The 21,735-nt window shown below is 41.2% G+C and overlaps 1 protein-coding gene across 6 annotated transcripts in view; it reads left to right on the top strand.

Moving 5' to 3' along the window:
- Window positions 1-21,735, top strand: part of ubr4 (ubiquitin protein ligase E3 component n-recognin 4) — a 60,433-nt gene that overhangs the window by 37,477 nt on the left and 1,221 nt on the right. For 5 of the 6 annotated variants that reach the window (XM_044210464.1, XM_044210460.1, XM_044210461.1 and 2 more), the window contains 51 exons: window positions 75-196; window positions 401-512; window positions 799-929; window positions 1,495-1,672; window positions 2,132-2,236; window positions 2,703-2,840; window positions 3,193-3,361; window positions 3,611-3,815; window positions 3,891-4,004; window positions 4,313-4,522; window positions 4,623-4,772; window positions 4,874-5,101; window positions 5,359-5,437; window positions 5,553-5,795; window positions 5,930-6,098; window positions 6,360-6,504; window positions 6,966-7,051; window positions 7,138-7,225; window positions 7,588-7,781; window positions 7,951-8,190; window positions 8,289-8,427; window positions 8,633-8,758; window positions 9,222-9,350; window positions 9,450-9,799; window positions 11,420-11,510; window positions 11,709-11,793; window positions 12,383-12,510; window positions 12,787-12,916; window positions 13,058-13,218; window positions 13,415-13,524; window positions 13,934-14,075; window positions 14,379-14,460; window positions 14,668-14,841; window positions 15,136-15,257; window positions 15,379-15,576; window positions 15,726-15,806; window positions 15,958-16,045; window positions 16,316-16,443; window positions 16,981-17,088; window positions 17,275-17,391; window positions 17,532-17,722; window positions 17,880-18,053; window positions 18,172-18,271; window positions 18,490-18,708; window positions 18,876-18,989; window positions 19,591-19,733; window positions 19,856-19,981; window positions 20,078-20,272; window positions 20,448-20,672; window positions 20,793-20,883; window positions 21,319-21,481. In XM_044210464.1, the coding sequence (XP_044066399.1) occupies window positions 75-196; window positions 401-512; window positions 799-929; window positions 1,495-1,672; window positions 2,132-2,236; window positions 2,703-2,840; window positions 3,193-3,361; window positions 3,611-3,815; window positions 3,891-4,004; window positions 4,313-4,522; window positions 4,623-4,772; window positions 4,874-5,101; window positions 5,359-5,437; window positions 5,553-5,795; window positions 5,930-6,098; window positions 6,360-6,504; window positions 6,966-7,051; window positions 7,138-7,225; window positions 7,588-7,781; window positions 7,951-8,190; window positions 8,289-8,427; window positions 8,633-8,758; window positions 9,222-9,350; window positions 9,450-9,799; window positions 11,420-11,510; window positions 11,709-11,793; window positions 12,383-12,510; window positions 12,787-12,916; window positions 13,058-13,218; window positions 13,415-13,524; window positions 13,934-14,075; window positions 14,379-14,460; window positions 14,668-14,841; window positions 15,136-15,257; window positions 15,379-15,576; window positions 15,726-15,806; window positions 15,958-16,045; window positions 16,316-16,443; window positions 16,981-17,088; window positions 17,275-17,391; window positions 17,532-17,722; window positions 17,880-18,053; window positions 18,172-18,271; window positions 18,490-18,708; window positions 18,876-18,989; window positions 19,591-19,733; window positions 19,856-19,981; window positions 20,078-20,272; window positions 20,448-20,672; window positions 20,793-20,883; window positions 21,319-21,481 (7,536 nt within the window). The remainder of the gene's footprint in view (window positions 1-74; window positions 197-400; window positions 513-798; window positions 930-1,494; window positions 1,673-2,131; window positions 2,237-2,702; window positions 2,841-3,192; window positions 3,362-3,610; window positions 3,816-3,890; window positions 4,005-4,312; window positions 4,523-4,622; window positions 4,773-4,873; window positions 5,102-5,358; window positions 5,438-5,552; window positions 5,796-5,929; window positions 6,099-6,359; window positions 6,505-6,965; window positions 7,052-7,137; window positions 7,226-7,587; window positions 7,782-7,950; window positions 8,191-8,288; window positions 8,428-8,632; window positions 8,759-9,221; window positions 9,351-9,449; window positions 9,800-11,419; window positions 11,511-11,708; window positions 11,794-12,382; window positions 12,511-12,786; window positions 12,917-13,057; window positions 13,219-13,414; window positions 13,525-13,933; window positions 14,076-14,378; window positions 14,461-14,667; window positions 14,842-15,135; window positions 15,258-15,378; window positions 15,577-15,725; window positions 15,807-15,957; window positions 16,046-16,315; window positions 16,444-16,980; window positions 17,089-17,274; window positions 17,392-17,531; window positions 17,723-17,879; window positions 18,054-18,171; window positions 18,272-18,489; window positions 18,709-18,875; window positions 18,990-19,590; window positions 19,734-19,855; window positions 19,982-20,077; window positions 20,273-20,447; window positions 20,673-20,792; window positions 20,884-21,318; window positions 21,482-21,735) is intronic. The other variant, XM_044210462.1, reaches the window with a different exon arrangement.

Genomic DNA, 21,735 nt, shown 5'->3' with positions numbered 1-21,735 from the left:
TTGATTTTGGTATTGTATACCTAATTGAAAACAAGACCACTGTGTTAATGTGTTTTTCTTCTCCTCCATCTAAGGCCTAACTCATGTGGAAGCAACAGTAAATGCCTTGGTGGACATCATCCATGCATACTGCACATGTGAACTGGATTACATCAATGTAGCCTCCAAAATCTACATGCAAATGTTACTGTGCCCTGTAAGTATAGTACTTCTTTTGACTACTAGAATCATAATTCATTTGGCATTCAAGAAACCATGAGAATGAGTCAGGAAGAATCAGGAAATTACTTGACATAATTATAATGTCAAAATTAGGATAGGAACTGTTACATGGACTGTAGTTAAAAGCAGTATAGACAGACTGTCATCAGGTAACCATTTGTATTTTAACCAATTTTAGGACACAGCTGTGAGCTTTGCTTGTAAGCAGGCTTTGATCAGAGTGCTTCGACCAAGAAACAAACGGCGACACGTGACCCTTCCATCTCCCCCACGCTCCAACACACCTATGGGTAAGTTCGCAAAGGCTATATATACAAAGCTTCTGTGTATACTGTATGTTACTTGATGTGCATGAATGTTCATGAGGAGGTGATTTTGTCACTCCTGGGTTCTTATGGTTTGGTTTTCAAGGCATTAGGACAATTACAGTTTCAAAAGGTTTTTAGCATACACATTCCATGCTTGCTATGTGTAGTAAAAACAAACTGAATGTCTAAAACAATTAATTAAAACCTCTGTTGAGGCTCCTATGACCACACGTGGATTCAGTTCTCTAAAACATGTTTCCTTTATCAGGAGACAAGGATGATGATGACGACGACGATGCAGATGATAAAATGCAGTCATCAGTGCTGACTGGAGGAGAAGAGGGTAGACAGGAGAGTCAGGAGCAAAGTGAAGTGGACCATGGTGACTTTGAGATGGTGGTGAGCATAGAGGGCCAATGAAGTCTGTGGGTTATATTTGACATTACTCCTACAATGTTAACATTTTGAGAGGAAACAACCGCATGTTGACCAAACCCATGCATCCCTCACACAGAAATAATAAATCATTTGATGTATAAAATAAGACCTCTTTCTGAATGATCCTGGTTTTAGTCAATAATGATGAACCAGATAATAAACTTGGTTTAGTTTATTTAGCTCGATTTCACTGCGCACAACAACACAACCGTAATTATTAAGTCCTGAGTGGCTTTATGTCACAAATGAACCCTGTGCATCACGGTAGTTTTCAACTGTCAAAGATATCTTGTATGATTAAATTGTGTCTATGTATCACATTGTTCACACATCATACAGACCATTAATAAAGTCACCCTAAAAAGAGAAATGGAACAGCCACAGATAGTGAACCTTGTTCTTATTTCCCTGGCATTTGAGTTAAATTTCAAATATATAATCAAATATAAATCTTAGTTACAAATCTTTTTCTCTTAAAATGCATGTTGAAAAAATAAATAACACCTATGTTTTTCTGCCTTCTCAGTCAGAGTCCATGGTCCTAGAGACAGCAGAGAATGTGAACAATGGAAATCCATCTCCCCTAGAGGCTCTGCTGGCTGGAGCTGAGGGTTTTCCCCCCATGCTGGACATCCCTCCTGATGCAGATGATGAAACTATGGTAGAGCTGGCCATCGCTCTCAGCCTTCAGCAGGATCAACAAGGTAGGTAGCCAGAAAATATATAATAAAGCAATAATTCTGTGGTAACCGAGACTGCCTGGGGTCCCACTCCACATTTAGATACTACTCTGAAACAGTTCTCAACTGTTCAGAACAGAACCTAAAGATTAGCCTTATGGACAGCAGGGAAGCACTGAGCAGTTGATAGCAATTCTGGGAGATAATACCGGCAATACAATTAACACATTTTAGTTAGAACTTAATAATTTTTTGTAATTTAAGAGTTTTGTATACCTGTAACACTTGTCACAAAAGTGAAACTTGCATTATCTTGACCATGAATTATGTGAATTTTCTACTCTCCGAAGTGAAATGTTTCACCTTTTTATATATCAACCAATTTTGGTTGTTTACCTCAAATAGTTGACCAAATCTTTATCAGGAGAAGCATCAGCAGTATGAGTGCTGCTAACGTACTATACATATTTTTGACATTTTTAGGCAGTAGCAGCAGTGCACTTGGCCTTCAGAGCCTTGGCCTGTCTGGCCAGGCTCCAAGCTCCTCTTCACTGGATGCTGGTACCCTTTCAGACACCACCGCATCAGGTAACAAGACCACCTCCGTGATAGTATGTGATCAGCAGGAAGCTAGGTTTTTATATCTGCAAGGTCACAGTGGCTAATAGTAGTGATTTAGCTACAGTTTTGAATCAAAATGGCCAAAATTTCATAGTATGTGAGTCGTGATCATTGATAATATTCCACATTGAAGTTCATAACTTAATCTGTGCCACATCTTGTGGCCTTATTATATAGTATTTTGAAATTCAAGTGGTTGTTTATCCTCTTTTCAGTCACGTTTACACATTTAAGTAGGTAGTAATTATACATGATAATTCCCACAATAGGTTCAACAGAAAAAAAAACCCAATAATGGCAGATAATTGGCAGAAGTTTTTTAATGTACTGCATGCTTTATTGCAATTTTGGTGCACAAGTATAAACTAAAATCATGTATCCTGGCCAGATGACCGCGGTGTATTTACTGTTACAGCTATTGCTATGATTTCAGCCCCGGCATCAGATGATGAGGGCAGTACAGCTGCTACTGATGGCTCCACACTGCGGACCTCCCCAGCTGAGCATGGCGGCAGTGTGGGCTCAGAGAGTGGAGGTTCTGCAATCGACTCTGTAGCTGGGGAGCACAGTGGTGGGTGATTACAGAAAAATAATAGTGATACCTGCCTGATATTCAAAATGTTATTATATCATAAAGTATCGGGAGACTTTACAGACATCAGTTTTTATATGTCTTTACAGACTGATTTTCAGACAGTTTAAGGTGTATTAAACCATACACTGTCTTTTTTTAGCTGTTGATCAATTACCACGGCATCATATCACTTATTCAAGTTCCGTATTTATAATTTTGAGCTGTCAGTCATTTTGAAAAAGCTCACATCAATTTTGCATTTTAAAATAAAACATTAATACTTACTTATTAAATATTACCATGTTTTCAGTTTGCTTAGTCACATTTGTACATGCATGTGTGTGTACAGTGTCAGGACGCAGCAGTGCTTATGGGGACACAGCAGTGGAGGGCCACCCTGCGGGTCCAGGCAGCGTGAGCTCCAGCACTGGAGCCATCAGCACCACCACAGCTCAGCAGGAAGGCGAAGGCTCAGAGGGAGAAGGAGAGACTGAGGGAGACATCCACACAAGCAACAGGTCATCTACTTGCCCGAAGTCAATTTTTACTTGCCCCTATATAAATTGTTTTATTTATTAGTGGTTATCAAATAACAACAAAAACTAAAGTTAATTGTCATGTTTAATCTTTATAAATAAAGTAAATGAATAAATGTGCTTTTGGGGAGCAATACACTGTCATCATAAACACACATTAAGCCCAATATGGTCAACTCAGTTGTAGAAGTAAAAATGTTTTTACCTTTTTTATTTTGTGTTTCTTGTCAGGCTACACATGGTTCGTCTGATGCTGCTGGAACGCTTGCTTCAGCACCTTTCTCAGCTCCACAATGTAGGTGGAGTCCAAGCCATCCCTTACATGCAGGTTATCCTCATGTTGACCTCTGACCTGGATGGCGAGGATGAAAAGGATAAGGGTGCCTTGGATGACCTGCTAGCACAGCTCATTGCTGAGCTTGGCATGCATAAGAAGGTAACCACAGTCTCCTTGTGGTGAATCAAGCTTAATGTCTCATTGTTTTACTTAATCCATGTTATTCCTCTGCAGGACGTGTCCAAGAAGAATGAGCGTAGCTCCATCAATGAAGTTCACCTGGTCATCATGAGACTGCTGAGCGTCTTCATGTCTCGAACCAAGTCTGGCTCCAAATCCTCTTCTGAGGTACGTCCTCTTTTTTTCTCAATGCAGTTCTCACTGATTTCTCTAAAGGCTATCAGTTAAATGTCTTTTGGAATACAGTAATGTTAACACCAAGAACTTATATTCAAATGTGTTTAAAACTTAACACAATTCAGATATCATTGTTTGTTCAAAGCCACTTGAAAGTACCCATAGAAGGTATTTGCTCACATATAATTTTCTATGTGACTGAATTTATCCATGGACAACTTTTTACTTCTTTCTATTTAAAACTAAGTTGCTTGTACATTGTACTACATGGCCAGATGCACCCTATTTCTCTCTTCCAGTCATCCTCGCTTATTTCGAACGCAACAGCAACTGCCTTGCTCAGCCTGGGTGCTATTGACTACTGTCTCCACGTGCTCAAATCGCTCCTTGAGTTCTGGAAGAGCCAACAGGGTGAAGAAGAGCCTGTGGCCACCAGCCAGCTCCTCCGCCCACACACAGCCTCCTCTCCCCCAGACATGAGCCCTTTCTTCCTGCGCCAATATGTCAAGGTATCAGATAGCAGAAAATGTCTTTATCTTTGTAACTTGAAAAAGTGACTTTTGTACAAGGAATGTTAATCTGAACTCACTGTGTTGTTCATCACATTAGGGACATGCTGCTGATGTGTTTGAAGCCTACTCTCAGCTACTGACTGAAATGGTGCTCCGGCTTCCGTATCAGATCAAGAAGATTGCTGACACCAACCCACGTATCCCACCTCCTGTCTTTGACCATTCCTGGTTCTACTATCTGTCTGAAGTAAGCAATTGGGTGTATTACTTGTGATTTTTCTTTTCAACCTCTGTCTACACAAAATACATAAATACAAGCCCTTAATTCTGTTTCCCTTTTCTCCTCAGTATCTGATGATTCAACAGACGCCCTTTGTCAGGAGGCAAGTCAGAAAGCTCTTGCTGTTTATCTGCGGCTCAAAGGAAAAATATCGTCAGCTGCGGGATCTGCACACTCTTGACTCCCATGTGCGCAGCATCAAGAAGCTGCTGGAGGAACAGGGCATCTTCCTCCGGGCTGGCGTGGTCACAGCCACGTCTGGCTCAGCTCTACAGTATGACACACTCATTAATCTGGTAAGTTTCCTCTGAACAGTCATTAAGACTACTCATTTCTTGTATGCAGTGTATTTGCTATAAATTATGTTTATTTCACGCACATTGTTTTTTGTCTTGCATATTCTGTTCATATATTCCCCATATAGTGCCCCCATTTGCTAAACTCTTTTTAATCCCATTTTTCAGTTACTGTGCTAAATTTCTTTGCTCTGTGATACTACTGTCAGCTTTTGTAACTTTCTGTGCTTAAGTGTAACTTGCTTCTTTTGGTGCAGATGGAACATCTGAAAGCTTGTGCTGAAATTGCCACTCAGAGGACAATCAACTGGCAGAAGTTCTGCATGAAGGATGACTGTAAGTTATTTCAAATCAGCTTTTGTAACTGGAAACAAACAAACTTTTAAGGCCAGTAGTGTTAACATTGTGTCTCTTTTCCCTCCTCTTATCTCTTTTTCTCTTCTCTGTCCAGCTGTGTTGTACTTCCTGCTCCAGGTCAGCTTCCTAGTGGATGAAGGTGTTTCCCCAGTACTTTTACAACTGCTCTCATGTGCCTTGTGTGGCAGTAAGGTGCTGGCCAGCTCCTCCTCCTCCTCTTCATCATTCTCAGGAGGAGGTTCCAGTAGTGCTGGACAGGCAGGAGCTTCTCAGTCCTCTCAGAGCAAGTCCTCCAGTAAAAAGAGCAAAAAAGAGGACAAGGAGAAAGACAAAGAGGGTGAGGCAACAACACCGACTTTCTCATACTTCATAGTTCTTCTTGCTGGAATAGGCTTGAGCCCCTCAATGAACCTGAACAGGATATTTGGGTATTTGTCCTGATGGTGTTGTATCTTTGCGGACTGACCACAGGTGATGGAGTTGGCAGCCAGGAGGATCAGCTGTGTATGGCCCTGGTCAGTCAGCTTAACAAGTTTGCAGACAAGGAGACCCTCATCCAGTTCTTGCGCTGTTTCCTGCTGGAGTCAAACTTATCTGCTGTGCGCTGGCAAGCCCACTGCTTGGCACTTCATATCTACAGGTACGGTACACAGACAGCTTAGTTGAGTCCCAAACTCAAACCCAAAGCGAGCCTAGTGTACACAAGACAGCCTCTTTTAATGCTTCCTCTTAAATTTAGTTTACCATAACCACTTTTTAGACTTGTGTGATTGAACATAAAGATGTATCACCAATGAACAAACAATGGAAAGAATGTGGGAATGAGCATAAAGCATTAATAAATTATTAAATGGTGAAATTGCATTCTTGGCTTGTGGCTGACATGTGAATCTCTCTGTAGGAACTCCAGTAAATCTCAGCAGGAGCTGCTGCTGGAACTGACTTGGGCCATCTGGCCTGAGCTGCCTGCATATGGCCGCAAAGCTGCCCAGTTTGTCGACCTGCTTGGATACTTCTCACTCAAAACCCCTCAGACAGAGAAAAAGGTCTGTTTGCCGCCCTCACAGGCTATGATTATACTTATTTTAGTATAGTAATTGTTATGAAATCAAATCACCATCACCATCTGACTTTGGAAATGTATTCATTCTTTCCCGAATGCAATTTGTGAGCCTTGTGTGGGATTTTTTAAGTCCTTGCATGGCTGTGTCATTTCGTCCTATTTGTCCCAATAATTGTTTTCTGCATTTAACATGCCATCTGGATAACAAAAGATTGTTTGGCTTGCTTAAAATACAAAGAGAATTTGACAAAGGAATACCCAGACTTTTCAATTAATAAATTATTGTTATACTGTATACAAGTTATACTGTGTCCATAATGTATCGCTCAAGGTTCTTATCCTGGATGTCTAAGCCTTTTCATCATTCAACAGAACATAGCCGTCACAATGATAATGCTGCAAAGTCTCTAAAATTGTTTTAATCATTTCCGTTTTCTGTTCCAGCTGAAGGAGTATTCCCAGAAAGCTGTGGAAATCCTGAGGGCACAGAACCATATCCTGACGAATCACCCTAACTCCAACATCTACAAGTATGTCTACACAAGCATGCTACCTTGTAGCAAGTAGCGGACATCATCTACATTCAAATGTAATGATTTTATGTTTTCTCCTGCAGCACTCTGTCAGGTTTAGTGGAGTTTGATGGATTTTATCTGGAGAGTGACCCCTGCTTGGTGTGCAACAATCCAGAAGTTCCTTTCTCAGTATGTTCAACACAACTTCACTTAATGTACACAATTTCTAGCCAAGAAGTACACAAAAAGTTTTGCTAATATAATTCTATTCCAAGTTTTTACAGACTTGTAAGTTTGTGACTTTTGCATTGGTTAAGGTTAGTTAAACTATGGTTAGTTTTGGGTTTGTAATTTGAACAGTTAATACAAGGTGTGACGGGCTAAGAATGCTCACCTGTATATCTCAGCTGTTATTTATAATGCAAAGCATGGCATAACTATGAATATGCTGACAGAACAAGGACAAGAGGGCCTGTGTAAGACCTTACTGGCATAAACACAGTCTATTATTGTTTTAAGCATTGTCTTGTGTGTCCTCTGTCCTCCTCCAGAATATAAAACTGTCATCGATCAAAGTGGACACCCGCTACACCACCACACAGCAGGTAGTCAAGCTCATTGGCAGTCACACCATCAGCAAAGTCACAGTGAAGATCGGTGACCTCAAACGCACCAAAATGGTCCGCACCATCAACCTCTACTACAACAACAGGACTGTACAGGCTATCGTCGAGCTGAAGAACAAGTACGTTTCAATAAAGAACGGCTGATCTTTCTCTCTCATGTGTTCATAAAAGTTATTTAACAATGATGTTTTAAGATACAAAGATTACAAAGTGGCCACTTGCCACAGTTCTCTCTCATTCACTTCACAGTATAAAGTAAAAGCTCTTAAATTTACTGTCTGTTTTTAGGCCTGCTCGTTGGCACAAAGCCAAGAAGGTTCAGCTGACCCCAGGACAAACAGAGGTAAAGATCGACCTTCCTTTACCCATCGTTGCATCCAACCTGATGATCGAGTTCTCCGATTTTTACGAGAACTACCAGGCCTCCACTGAGACCCTGCAGTGTCCACGCTGCAGTGCCTCTGTGCCGGCCAACCCTGGGGTGTGTGGCAACTGCGGTGAGAATGTGTATCAGTGCCACAAGTGCAGGTGAGCAGCAGGTTTGCTCTGCAGGTCTGAAAAGATTGGGAAATGATTGGAGACATTGAAGTTGATTGTATTTTAAATTGGTGGTCGTTTTCTATTAGGTCCATCAACTACGATGAAAAAGACCCCTTCCTCTGCAACGCCTGTGGTTTCTGCAAATATGCCCGATTTGACTTCATGCTATATGCTAAGCCATGCTGTGCTGTGGATCCCATTGAGAATGAGGAAGACAGGAAAAAGGTAAGCAGTCACTCTTTGGGAAATACAAGTGAAAGAGTCGAAATGGGCTTTGCCATTCCAAAAAATGAGCTTGCATGGCAAAATATAAATTTTGTCCCCATCTTTTGCTGAGGGAAGCAGATGAGTAGAAGAATTTTGGAGTCTCTATCTCTACCTCCACTTGCAATCTGCATCTCTTAATCTTAAATGTATTTTTTTCCTGCAGGCTGTGACCAACATCAATACCCTGTTAGACAAAGCTGACCGGGTCTACCACCAGCTGATGGGGCACCGGCCCCAGTTGGAGAGTCTCCTGTCTAAAGTCAATGAGGCGGCACCAGAGAAACCACAGGTTAGTCACAAGAGGGGCTTGAATAGTTCTTTTTTTTTAGTCTAATACTAGATGTTGGATAAGAAATTGAGGCATGATTAATGTTAAGGAACATTTCAGTTATGTGCATAACTGAAATGGTCCTTATGCGCTGATACATCACACACGTAACTGAGATGATCTTTAGATTAGTCTGTCCATAATCATTTTTCCGCAAATGTGAATCTCTGAAAGACTTTGATAGCAGCTCACCAACAGTATTGGCATGGCAGTAATACATTATGTCCTTTTCATAAATCCCTTTAGCAGTTCTGCTAAAGGGATGCAGGTATGCAGGTATGACTTTAGGTCATTATAGTAGTAATAGAATTTTTGTAGACTTGTATTGTCTTGTTTCCTTTTGAAATGTAGAGTAAGCCTGTTTTTTGTCTTATTTCTACAGTTTTATCTCATATTAATTTCTCTTCTCTTGTGTTGCCGTCAGGACGACACTGGAGCAGCTGCAGGACTTGGTACATCCTCTGCTAATGTGAACAGATACATTCAGCAGCTGGCTCAGGAGTACAGCGGAGACTGCAAGACATCATTTGATGAACTCTCCAAGATTATACAGGTTAGAGAGGAAAAATAGTACGAGTTTCCTAGTAACTGGTAGAATTTTTATTTATTTTTTTCTCTGCTCGCATATAACGCCTTTTCACTTTGTTTACAGAAAGTGCTTGCATCTCGTAAAGAGCTCCTGGAGTATGATCTGCAGCAGAGAGAGGCTGCCACCAAGTCATCGCGCAGCAACAGTAGCCACCAGCCCACATTCACCGCCAGTCAGTACCGTGCTCTCTCTGTGCTGGGCTGCGGCCATACCTCCTCAACCAAGTGTTATGGCTGTGCCTCAGCTGTCACGGGTCACTGTATCACACTGCTCCGCGCACTGGCCACAAACCCAGCCCTCCGGCAGATCCTGGTCCTCCAGGGTCTCATCCGTGAGCTGTTTGAGTATAATTTGCGGCGAGGTACAGCAGCCATGAGGGAGGAGGTGCGCCAGCTGGTCTGTCTCCTCACCAGGTATGTCTCACCCCCATCTTGTATTTAAGTAGACCTTAGTACTTAGTAGTAAAAGTTGATAGACTTATTAGCTAAAGCATGGCACTCAACACTGCCAGAGTTATGGGCAGTCAATCTCACTGGTGCCACATGCTGACCAAAAGTATAGTTCCCTTTCAGTTGGTACACTCGGTACAACACATCATTACGGGGATTGCGTCCTTGCGAGACCAACCTGAAGAATTTCTCTCAAAACTCCTGTCAAGGTCAATGAGACTGTTGCAGGTAGGGCTACAAAAGACCCTGCGCTGTCTCTCCTTCTCAATCTATTTGCACTTAACCTCGCTTAACCTGACTCTTACAGGACCCTTGCTAGCGATTTAACGGTTTGACAGGAGGTGAGCTAGCTCCCTAGGGGCATCGCTATGAAGGCTTGTTCCTGCGTTGCACTCGTTTAGCTTGCTAATTAGCCCTACATCCGCTAGCATTAGGTCCCTAACGACTCGCAAAGTGGAATGGCCCAGAGAGAAAAAACAAAAATGCTCTTCTAGTGGGTCTAGCAAGGCTAGCAAAGCTGGAAAAGCGATTTATCACCCATGTGCTTGATTTTTCCTCTGCCTGCTGTCTCGGTATGTTGCATATGAAAGTTGTAGTTGATAGCCCAGAGACTTGCGCGCCAACTCTGGAAGACGACCCTGGAGAGACGTGTGTTCCTGTTGAAGGTGTTAGGAAGGCAGAATATTGGTATCAATATAAGACGGCATGTTCATCCTTTGTGTATACAGTTTGCACTGTAATAATTGACAATTCTAAAGTGATGTTGCACCCTAATCCCGCATACATCCCGAAAGTGCCTGCCTGGTCATGTAAGGTGTTATCTTTTGAACTGACATCTTTTTCACCACCCCTGTTTGCATCGGCTGAGCAACAGCTTCCGCATAATTTATGCCCTGTTCAGGCGTTGTGCATGAATAATGACTGAACGCTAGAGACCAGCTGTCTGTAGTTAACACTGATAAAGGGAGGGCACTTTCCAAACAATCGCTTTCTCATTGGGGGTGTAGACGCGATCTGGCATGCTTACATCTATAAGGGTGCACAGATGCCCACTGGGGTGCACACTCACTCCACCAGGGGCATGGCTGCATCTTGGGCTCTTTTTAGTGTTTCGGCTGAGGACGTCTGTTTCGCCGCGAGCTGGGCTTCTCCAGATACATTTATGAAGTTTTTTATTGTATTGTCTTGCCTCTATCCTCAGACCCTCTATTCAGATAAGGAAAAATAACTGGGGGTTATGCATATAACCAATGTTCCACGAGGGAGGAAAACGAGTCAGCCCCTCACCGCCTTCCAACTCAGTGAAGTGCAGTTTAGGTTGAGGAGGAGAGACTCCGCAGGATCTTTTGTAGCCCTAGGGGACAGGGCTGTATTGTACCTTGTTTACCTCCATCAGGCAATATTGGTTATATGCATAACCCCCAGGCACTAATGTGCTCGATAAGGTGTTGGAATGAAAGCATATACTGTACATCTAAATTTACTTTTTGCTTTGTACACTCAACTGTGTGCATAATCAGTGTATTGCAGTGATGATTAAATAGCATTCTGTCTCTTGTGTCCTTCCATATTTTCCTGCTTCAGAGATCATCCAGAGGCCACTCAACAGATGAATGACCTCATTATTGCCAAGGTGTCGGCTGCCCTCAAGGGCCACTGGGCCAATCCTGATCTGGTATGTCCACTAAATGTTCTACTGGAAGCTGAAGAAATTAAGCAAAAGAAGCACTGTGATTCTGTTATTGAAAGAAATATTTAGTTTTTGTTGAAAAATCACATTTCTATCTAAACAGCAGAGCTCCTGGATCCTGTTTAACTTTGTTGAAGAATTTAAAATTTTTATATAAACCTGATTTCTTTGTTTTTTAAACAGGTTAGTAATCTGCAGTATGAAATGCTCCTACTGACAGACTCCATTTCAAAAGAGGGAGGATGTTGGGAGTTACGGTTGCGTTGTGGTGAGCCTGATTTCTTAATCTCATCCATTCAAAAGATGGTGTATTTTTGATTTTGGTTCTGGTGTTTGTTTTGTTTTAGGGTATCAGCCCATGGAGATTAGTTTCATGGGGAGTAGTTTATGCCTTAGTCTGATTGACTTTCAGATTTCTTGCTTTGGCCTTAAGTCTCATTCTTGTGTGTATTGTTGCTATTCTGTCTTCTGCGTACAATATTGATCATTGGTAGTCAATAAAAAATATGATCCATCACATCCTATACATCAACCATCAGCCCAGTTGTCTGATTGTGATTGGTTGAGAGAGAGACATTCAGCCTATTAGTTTCTCCTGCAACATATCGGCGCTAAAATTTGTGAACTGTCCTGTGAAATTTGGTCAATGCTGGTCAGGGAAGTGAGAGAGCGACTGAGTTTGAACTGGGCTCTGCCCTGATTCTCTGATGTTGCTTGAATTAACACTTGGAACTACATCTTCTTCAGATTTATTATCATTTATTTATTTATTACTCCTTTATTGTGTTAGGGAAGTTGTTATGACTGGTTTCAATTTAGGTCTTTGTCTAATAGCATTGTATTTTTTGTCCTCATAGCCCTCAGTCTGTTTCTCATGTCGGTGAATATAAAAACGCCTGTGGTGGTGGAGAACATCACTCTCATGTGCCTGAGAATCCTGCAAAAACTGATCAAGCCCCCTGCTCCCACTAGCAAGAAGAACAAGGTAAATATGCTATAACTCTGCCATTCAGCTACTTATCCCTCATGGTTTTCCTTTGATTTTTAGGGGGTTGTAGATGTCAATCGTGCAGTGTAATTTACAAGGAGATGATAAGGTGAAGAACTTTGGATGAATTAGAAAAATAATTATACATTCTGTATTTCATTTAAAATCCACCAACTTGGGAAATGCAAGAATTACATATGCAGTGTCTGTCATTTATCAATTGGTTGTATCATGTTCCCTTGCACAACAGTGTGTGTTTGCTTTTGATTATAGGATGCTGCTGTTGAGTCCTTGACCACAGTCAGGCCCTACAGTAATGAAATCCATGCCCAGGCCCAACTCTGGCTCAAGAAGGACCCCAAAGCATCTTATGAGGCATGGAAAAAGTGTCTCCCAGCAAGAGGCAAGTACTATGTCTGAACAAATATACAGAATGTCAGTGTAGCAAGATGGATTGCTTATTTATTTATTTTTTTGTGAAATAATGAAAATTCATGATGATTAGCTTTTCACTGTTTTTTCTTTTTATCTTTGATAACCACAGGCCAGGAGACTGTGTCAAAGCCTCAGGGGAAGGCTGAGTTGCGAAGGCAGTACCTGTTGGAGAAGTATGCATGGAAGTGGAAGCAGTTCATGAGGTCCAGAAAAGGTGATGGCCTCTTCCCTCGACTGCTCAAACTGAGCCACAACAACTGGCTGCGGCAGGTACAAATACAAGTATTAGTAGTGCTCTGCTTTTTGTCCCTAGTAGTTTTCCGAAGTGCACATGTGCATATCTTTTGTTAGAATTCCCGGTAATCGTTTTGAAATTGAGAAATTATAAGTATCTTCTAGTTTGTTATTTCACAAACCTGTTAAAGTAACTTCTTAAAATAACTGATTAAAGTTACATTTGTTGCAGGTCCTTTTCACACCTGCCACTCAGGCAGCCAGACAGGCAGCTTGCACTATTGTGGAAGCCCTAACCACAATCCCCAGCCGCAAGCAGCAAGTCCTGGACCTGCTCACCAGGTATGAGCCTCAAACAGGAAACCAGCAAGTCAAACAAACATCCCAATATGCTCTATTAGGGATGTTCATAAATTGTCATTAGATTACTGGCAGATTTCCTCAGTACCTAAAAGTTAGGATATACAGTATGCTAGTGCATATATTGTATGTTACCTTAGTGAATATGTTACGAGTAACAGAAAAACATTGTTAAAGAAATTGTAATGCAACAGATTGTGCTATTTTCAGGCAGATCACATGCTCCATAGCTTTGAGGGTTAAAAAAAGTCCTAAGTAGAAGTATGCAAACTGTTAAAATAATCAAGATAAAAACATTCTAACTAATATCAAGAAATTGAGAAAGTAATTCTGAGCACTGAGAGCCCAACTTGACTTGTGTAAAATTACTCTTACTATGTATGTCTGTCAGCTATCTGGATGAGTTAAGTGTAGCTGGAGAGTGTGCAGTGGAGTACCTGGGTCTGTATCAGAAGTTGATCAAGCCAACACACTGGAAGGTTTACCTGGCAGCCCGTGGAGTTCTACCCTACATCGGTAACCTGATCACCAAGGTAATGGCCCTAAAGTTCAAAAGAATATAATTTTATAGTAAGAAATTCAGTGTTTTTCGTAGAATATCTGTATGTGCCAGTGGTTTCCTTGAATCAAAATCTTTTAGATGCATTGAAATGACTGAAAATCTGAGCTGTAATTGTTGTAGTTGTGCTTTTTGTACTTTTCATTACATTTTAAATTTTTGGTATCCATACTGATATCAAATATGGCAGTAGAGGTATTCATATGTCAATATCATTCTTTGTCAATATAGCAAATAAAACTGGATCTTTTAATTCTCTATTTGTATCCCTGTTCAGGAAATAGCCAACTTGCTGGCTCTGGAGGAGGCCACACTGAGCACAGACTTGCAGCAAGGCTATGCCCTGAAGAGCTTGACTGGTATGCTAGTTTCAGTCCTGTTGTTTGTCTGACCATGAAATTAGATATGACAATGTAGGTATGGTAGGGTTTAGGAGACTTTCAACACCATTACAGATTAAATGATACAGTTGATTTTTATACTTCAGGCTGTTTAATTTTTTAATATTGTTTTGATGGTTTTTCTTGAATATTTAAATGATTTGTATGTGTTTGGTGCCACCCCAGGATTGCTCTCTTCTTTTGTGGAGGTGGAGTCCATTAAGCGCCATTTCAAAAGTAGGTTGGTCGGCACGGTGCTCAATGGCTACCTGTGTCTGAGGAAATTGGTGGTGCAGCGCACCAAGCTCATCGACGAGACTCAGGACATGCTGCTCGAAATGCTGGAGGACATGACAACAGGTCTGCACTGACTCAAATTCAACACGAAATCTAAATGTGTCTCAAATTATGGTTCCACTGCTGCATTTTGGTGTTTATAGCAATTCTTTGTTTTCATACTTCTTAACATAAAATTCTTTGGTCCAGTCATAATTAGGAAGAGAGTTTCAATAAAGTAGGTAAAGCATATTAAAATCTGCTTCTGTTTTGTACAGAAGAAAAAAATCCACAAAGATTCTTGTGAAATTAAGTAAGTTAAAGGTCATTGTATATGTGTTTAAAACATCAACATTGTAAATCTTGTGCTGTTCATAGGTACTGAGTCTGAAACCAAGGCCTTCATGGCAGTGTGCATAGAGACTGCAAAGCGGTACAACCTGGATGACTACAGGACACCCGTGTTCATATTTGAGAGACTGTGCAGCATCATCTATCCTGTGAGTTACCTTTACCCTGGTACATTTCAATTAGAAAAGTGCTCTAGAATACTGCTCGAAAATTCAGTGTAGCTGTGAATATGTCTTCATCTGGAGCTTTTGTTTCATCCTTTGTGTTTAGGAGGAGAATGAGGTGACAGAGTTCTTTGTGACCCTGGAGAAAGATCCTCAGCAGGAGGACTTCCTGCAGGGCCGCATGCCAGGAAATCCCTACAGCAGCAATGAGCCCGGCATTGGTCCCCTAATGAGGGACATCAAGAACAAGATCTGCCAAGACTGCGACCTGGTGGCGCTTCTTGAAGACGACAGTGGCATGGAGGTATGTATATTTACTTTATACCCTAGTTACTTAAAACACAAGGTCTTGTTTTGATGCTAGCTTTTATCAAACTCTTCACTCTTTCTCATTGAATTCTAAAAGCTGACCTGTTGCAAGAAATGTATTTGATGCAACTCTGTTTTCCTCAGCTTCTGGTAAACAACAAAATCATTAGCTTGGATCTGTCAGTGGCAGAGGTCTATAAGAAGGTCTGGTGCCCTACAAATGAGGTGAGAGTCCTAGTGCGTTTGACAGTGAATGATTGGGAGTATTTGGAATTTTGCAGATTTTCATTAAATGCTTACAGTACTCTAAATAGCAGTGCAATAAGGCGATTACTGTACAGTCATGAAGGCTGCTGGCTTCTTTTTTTTTTCCAAGGGTGAGCCAATGAGAATTATCTATCGAATGAGAGGTCTGCTGGGAGATGCCACTGAGGAGTTCATAGAGTCACTGGACTCAACCACAGGTTAGATTTACTGTTAATTTACAGTATGTTAATAATTATGAGTCAAACATAGCTAGCTCACATGTGTCTTTAATCTAATGGTTTTTGTCCTAAATATCACATGTATTAATGCTGTTCACCAATACGTAAGCCATTAGCCTCAAGGACATGCTCTTTGCCATCACAATTACATGTATTCTATACCCTCTTGAAAGAGTAATGGAAAAGATGAATGTGCAATATCTCATCACAATTGAGGGAAATAAAATCTTTTACCTGACCTTATTACAGATGAGGAGGAGGATGATGAGGAGGTGTACAAGATGGCAGGTGTCATGGCACAGTGTGGAGGTCTGGAGTGTATGCTCAACCGGCTGTCTGGAATCAAAGATTTTAAACAAGGAAGACATCTGCTCACTGTAAGCCAACATTTTTTTGCCAAAAGCCCTTTACAATAAGACGGTAATCTTTATTTGACCTTCAAAGCATACTGAAACATGTTTGGAAATTTAAACTGTCTTCTACATATATGAATAATAAAATGAGTAGTAACAGATTCCAACAGAATATTGTGATTAAAAGTCTGAATAATTATCAGATTTCATCAGTATCAATCGGTATTTCTCTCCTGTAGTTAACATGGATTATCTTTACACTTTACTCTGTACTAAGAGGAGCATGGTTATTGATACTGGCAATAGAAGCACTTTAGAAGAAAATCCAGACTGTTATCCATCCAGAATAAACTATACCTTTCTCATTTAAAATGTATTTATGTCATGAAGAAAACTTGGTTGACAGAAGTGTCTTGTATTATACAACACAAGGTTTGTTTGTTTTTTGGGAAGCCTTGCATTTCCAACAACAGCAAAAACACAGCCACCCCTTGTGCTGTTTTCATAAATACCAACAGTGGAGCTGCGGAGTTGACAAGTGTACATTTGTCTCACTCACAGGTTTTGCTGAAGTTGTTCAGTTATTGTGTGAAGGTGAAGATCAATAGGCAGCAGCTGGTCAAACCAGAGATGAACACACTCAACGTCATGCTGGGAACTCTAAACCTGGTGAGCGGTACAGTGACTGTGTAACATTGTGTTGTGTAGTCTGATTAGTGGGGAGGAGGGTGATCTGGTGCAGTATAATTCAATTCAATCAAATTGTAGTGCAATCTTAACCCACCTTTTATAATACAGTTTATCAGTTACTTTAAGTGTTTTAGAAAAATCTGTTTAATTTCCTTTTTCCTTCAGGCTTTAGTGGCTGAACAGGAGAGTAAGGACAGTGGTGGAGCCTCCATAGCGGAGCAAGTTCTGAGCATCATGGAGATCATTCTGGATGAAGCCAATGCTGAGATTTCAGAGGACAAGGTAAGCATTGAGAGCAGATTCACCCTTCTGAGTAAAGAAGAAACATAGAAACCTTTGACACCATAATATTATCAAAGCCTGAAAAATTCTATTCTTGTAACTTTTTTGGATTTAAATGGGGACTGGTTTGTCTTTTGCAGGGTAACCTGCTGCTGACGGGAGACAAAGATCAGCTGGTTATGTTGTTAGACCAGATTAACACCCCGTTTGTACGCTCCAACCCCAGCGTGCTGCAGGGTCTGCTGCGCATCATCCCATACCTGTCCTTTGGTGAACTGGAGAAGATGAGGATCTTGGTGGAACGCTTTAAACCATGTTGCAGCTTTGACAAGTGGGCATCACTGAGCTTCCACTTACAAATAAACACAGTTTAAGTTTTTTAAATGGATAGAAAGCCATTACAAAGAGTTGTTACATTATCAAATCAGGCTCATTATTACAGACAAAGTAAGACTAAGTAGAACTGACCCCTGGCTTTGTTTTCTAAGGTACGACGAGGAGCATAGTGCAGATGACAAAGTGTTTTTGGATTGCTTCTGTAAAATCGCTGCTGGAATCAAAAATAACAGCAACGGCCATCAGCTGAAAGATCTTATTCTCCAGAAAGGAATCACACAGAGTGCGCTGGACTACATGAAGAAACATATCCCAAATGCCAAAAAGTAGGTTGTCTTACAGCTTCAAGTGCCCAAAGATAGTCTATCAAAACCTTTCATATAATTAAATATCTGTGCTTTATTGTTTAAAACATTTTCTTCTTGTTCTGAACTCTCTCATTAGTCTGGATGCAGATGTCTGGAAGAAGTTCCTCTCCAGACCAGCCCTACCCTTCATTCTCAGATTGCTCCGTGGTTTGGCTACCCAGCATCCCCCTACACAGGTACTAAAGATTTTTAATGAAAAACTCCACTAGAGCAGCTTAATTCCCAACAATGGAAGATTGATTACTCTGGACAATTTCCATCTATGGAGGAGTAATTACGGGATGAACCACTGAAATATTTGACCCAGCTTGCAAACTTTGCATCAACAATTCTTTGGGAAACAAACAAACCTACCTACCTAACATGACTGTATGTCCTCTTATCTTCTGTTCAGGTGCTGATAGGCACAGATTCAATAACAAGCTTGCATAAGCTGGAGCAGGTATCCAGTGACGAAGGCATCGGCACGCTGGCGGAGAACCTTCTGGAGGCGCTGAGGGAGCACAGTGATGTCAATCTGAAGATTGAAGCAGCCCGCAGGGAGACAAGAGCTGAGAAGAAGCGTATGGCAATGGCCATGAGACAGAAGGCCCTGGGAACACTGGGCATGACGGTACTCTTTTCCTCTTTTTTTTTCTAACTTTTCTCCCCTTTTTTTCTTTACTTTGTTTAAATGCTCTTCATTTGTATCTCTGCCACTCCCGTTTTGTTTCATTAACACAGTCTAGTGTTATATTGTTGATTTTTGGTTAATGTGTGGTTTGTGTGTTTGCCTTTCAGACCAATGAGAAGGGTCAGGTGGTGACCAAGACCTCACTGTTGAAGCAAATGGAGGAGCTGATAGAGGAGCCGGGTCTGACCTGCTGTATCTGTAGAGAGGGTTACAAGTTCCAGGTACACAACTCATCCAGGATTATGAGTGGATAACATTTTTACATTTAAGTCCCCCCTATCTAACATTCATAAGCAGTATAGCAGATATAAGTGTTTATTAATGTATTTGTCAACAACTATAACTCCTCCTGTGGGCACCCGTAAGTGGAGGCTGGTGTTTAAACTGATAATAAATGAAAATATTGTAAAACACAGTTGTAATAATATGTGTTATAAACCACTTTATATGTTCTGCTAATAAATGCTAAATAGGGGACTTAAAGTAAAGTGTTACCTATGAGTGGATCTCATATAGTGTTTAACTAATCGGATTTAAAAAAAATATATGTAAGAATTTTTGTATCAAGCTGGTGATCTTATTGTAGATATTATTGAAACACTCAGGTGGTTCCAAGTTGTAGATGGTGACAAAAGTTGCACTCTTTAGTTTGGATTAAATTATCAGCTGCCACTAATAGTAATTGTTGGCAGATAAAATTATATACCAGTTAGCATTCTTAAAACCCCTGAGTACTGAGTATGACTTGGCAATCTTCTTGTATACTGAAACAACTTGTGGTGTTGTGAATTAACATTGTGGTCCTTGTCTCTCTTATCCTAGCCAACCAAAGTCCTGGGTATTTACACTTTCACAAAGCGTGTGTCCTTGGAGGAGTTCGAAAACAAGCCTCGCAAGCAGCAGGGCTACAGCACTGTGTCGCACTTTAACATAGTCCACTATGACTGCCATCTGGCAGCTGTCAGGTAGCAACAAACACCATCATGGACATGCTGATGTTTAGAGTGCCCTTTAAAAATGTTCTGTTGTAACCTCACTTTTCATTTATTCTAATCTGAGCTTTTATTTTTCCTTTTCCCCGGGGCAGGCTGGCTCGTGGGCGAGAGGAGTGGGAGAGTGCTGCTCTCCAGAACGCCAACACCAAGTGCAATGGGCTGCTTCCTGTGTGGGGACCACATGTGCCAGAATCAGCCTTTGCTACATGCTTAGCTAGGTAAAGTCATGTATCTGCACACACACACAGAGCAAACATTTCCTTCATGTGGCACACAGTAAATCATTCTCAACTGGATTTCTCTATGGTGCACAGGCACAACACATATCTGCAGGAGTGCACAGGCCAGAGGGAGCCCACGTACCAACTCAACATCCATGACACCAAACTGCTGTTCCTCCGCTTTGCTACCGAACAATCGTTCAGCGTGGACACAGGAGGAGGAGGACGAGAGAGCAACATCCACCTCATCCCCTACATCATCCACACTGTGCTCTACGTCCTCAACACGTATGTACCTTTTTTTGATGTAAAATGTATCTGACCACAGAAATTATTCATCAGACATTTAATCTGTACCAAATGATGAGAAACGATAAGTCAGCCTATTTGACCAACATTATGGCTCATGTATTTCCCACCCTCATCTCACTTTGCTTTGCAAACTCGGTCACTGTCACTGCAGTACAAGGGCTACGTCCCGGGAGGAGAAGAACCTGCAGAGTTTCCAGGAGCAGCCATGTGAGAAATGGGTCGAGAGCTCATACGAGGTTGAAGGACCGCACTATTTCACCACCTTGGCCATGCACATCATCGCGCCCGAACGCTGGAGGACTTCACGTATATACTTCCTACGAAGACTCCTGGTCACCGCACACGCCCGCAAGGTCTCGGCAGTCTGCACCAACAAGTATGACACAACCTCTTTTTATTTTTCAGTACTATATTTAGGAATTTCATATAAAATTTAAAATACAGTTTATCTTGAAACAAGCTCCTACCTTCATACCTTCTTCTCTTTTATTATCAGACTCACAGATAAAGCACCGAAGGAATATGCAGTCTATCGCTCTCCTCTTCTCTTCTGGGGCCTGGTGGATCTTGTCTACGACATGTTCAGGGTAAATGCGTTACAATTTCAAAACTACTGTGCATGTTGATGCTACAAAGATATCATGCAAACCATTTATATTCTGCTATGTATATGTTGTGCTTTTTGTTGGGATGCTTTCATCGATTGGGCACTAATCAATGTTGGTCATATCTTTGCAATATTGGTAAAGTTGCAGAGACATGTTTAATCGAGCTTTTTAGTGTTTAAGAGTGAAGCAACGATAACTCCTATTAAAAAAAAAAAGAAGAAGACAAAAAAGGACTTGATGAACAGTAACACAGCAAAAATGGAGCTGAATGTTGACGCGAACAACAAAAACCTCTGAATGCATCGAGTGAAGTTTGAGACCTCTGTATATGATATCAGCTGGACATACTACTGGGATCATATACCTCACTGCCTTTTTTCTTCTCTTCTCTTTTTCTTCTCTTTGGCCATACAGAAAGTACCCACCAGCAACACGGAGGGGGGCTGGTCCTTCTCACTGGCAGAATATGTCCGTCACAACGACATGCCCATCTACGAAGCCTCAGAGCGCGTGCTCAGGGCCTTCCAGGATGAACTCATGCCCGCCGAGTCCTTGTCAGAGTTCTTTGATGTTGTAGGTCAGTATACATATACACCTGATTAACGTTCTAACTGCCCAATTTTCAAAATAACATAAAAAATATCTTCAACACTTCAGTGTCAGAGTTTATACTCAGAATTAATTAATTAATTTAAGAAATGGTACAAATCTAAAATGACCCAACTCTCAGAACTGGGATGGTCTCTGATGCAGCTCTACTGTCATTTAGGATGGGTCGGCTCTTGACATTAAGTTCTAAACTGAGATGTGACGTAAATGTTTTTATGAAAC

This window comes from Siniperca chuatsi, linkage group LG10, assembly GCF_020085105.1.
Source record: "Siniperca chuatsi isolate FFG_IHB_CAS linkage group LG10, ASM2008510v1, whole genome shotgun sequence".
NCBI lineage: Eukaryota > Metazoa > Chordata > Actinopteri > Centrarchiformes > Sinipercidae > Siniperca > Siniperca chuatsi.
Note: the sequence above shows the minus strand (reverse complement) of the source record. Positions and strands in the feature narration are given on the sequence as shown.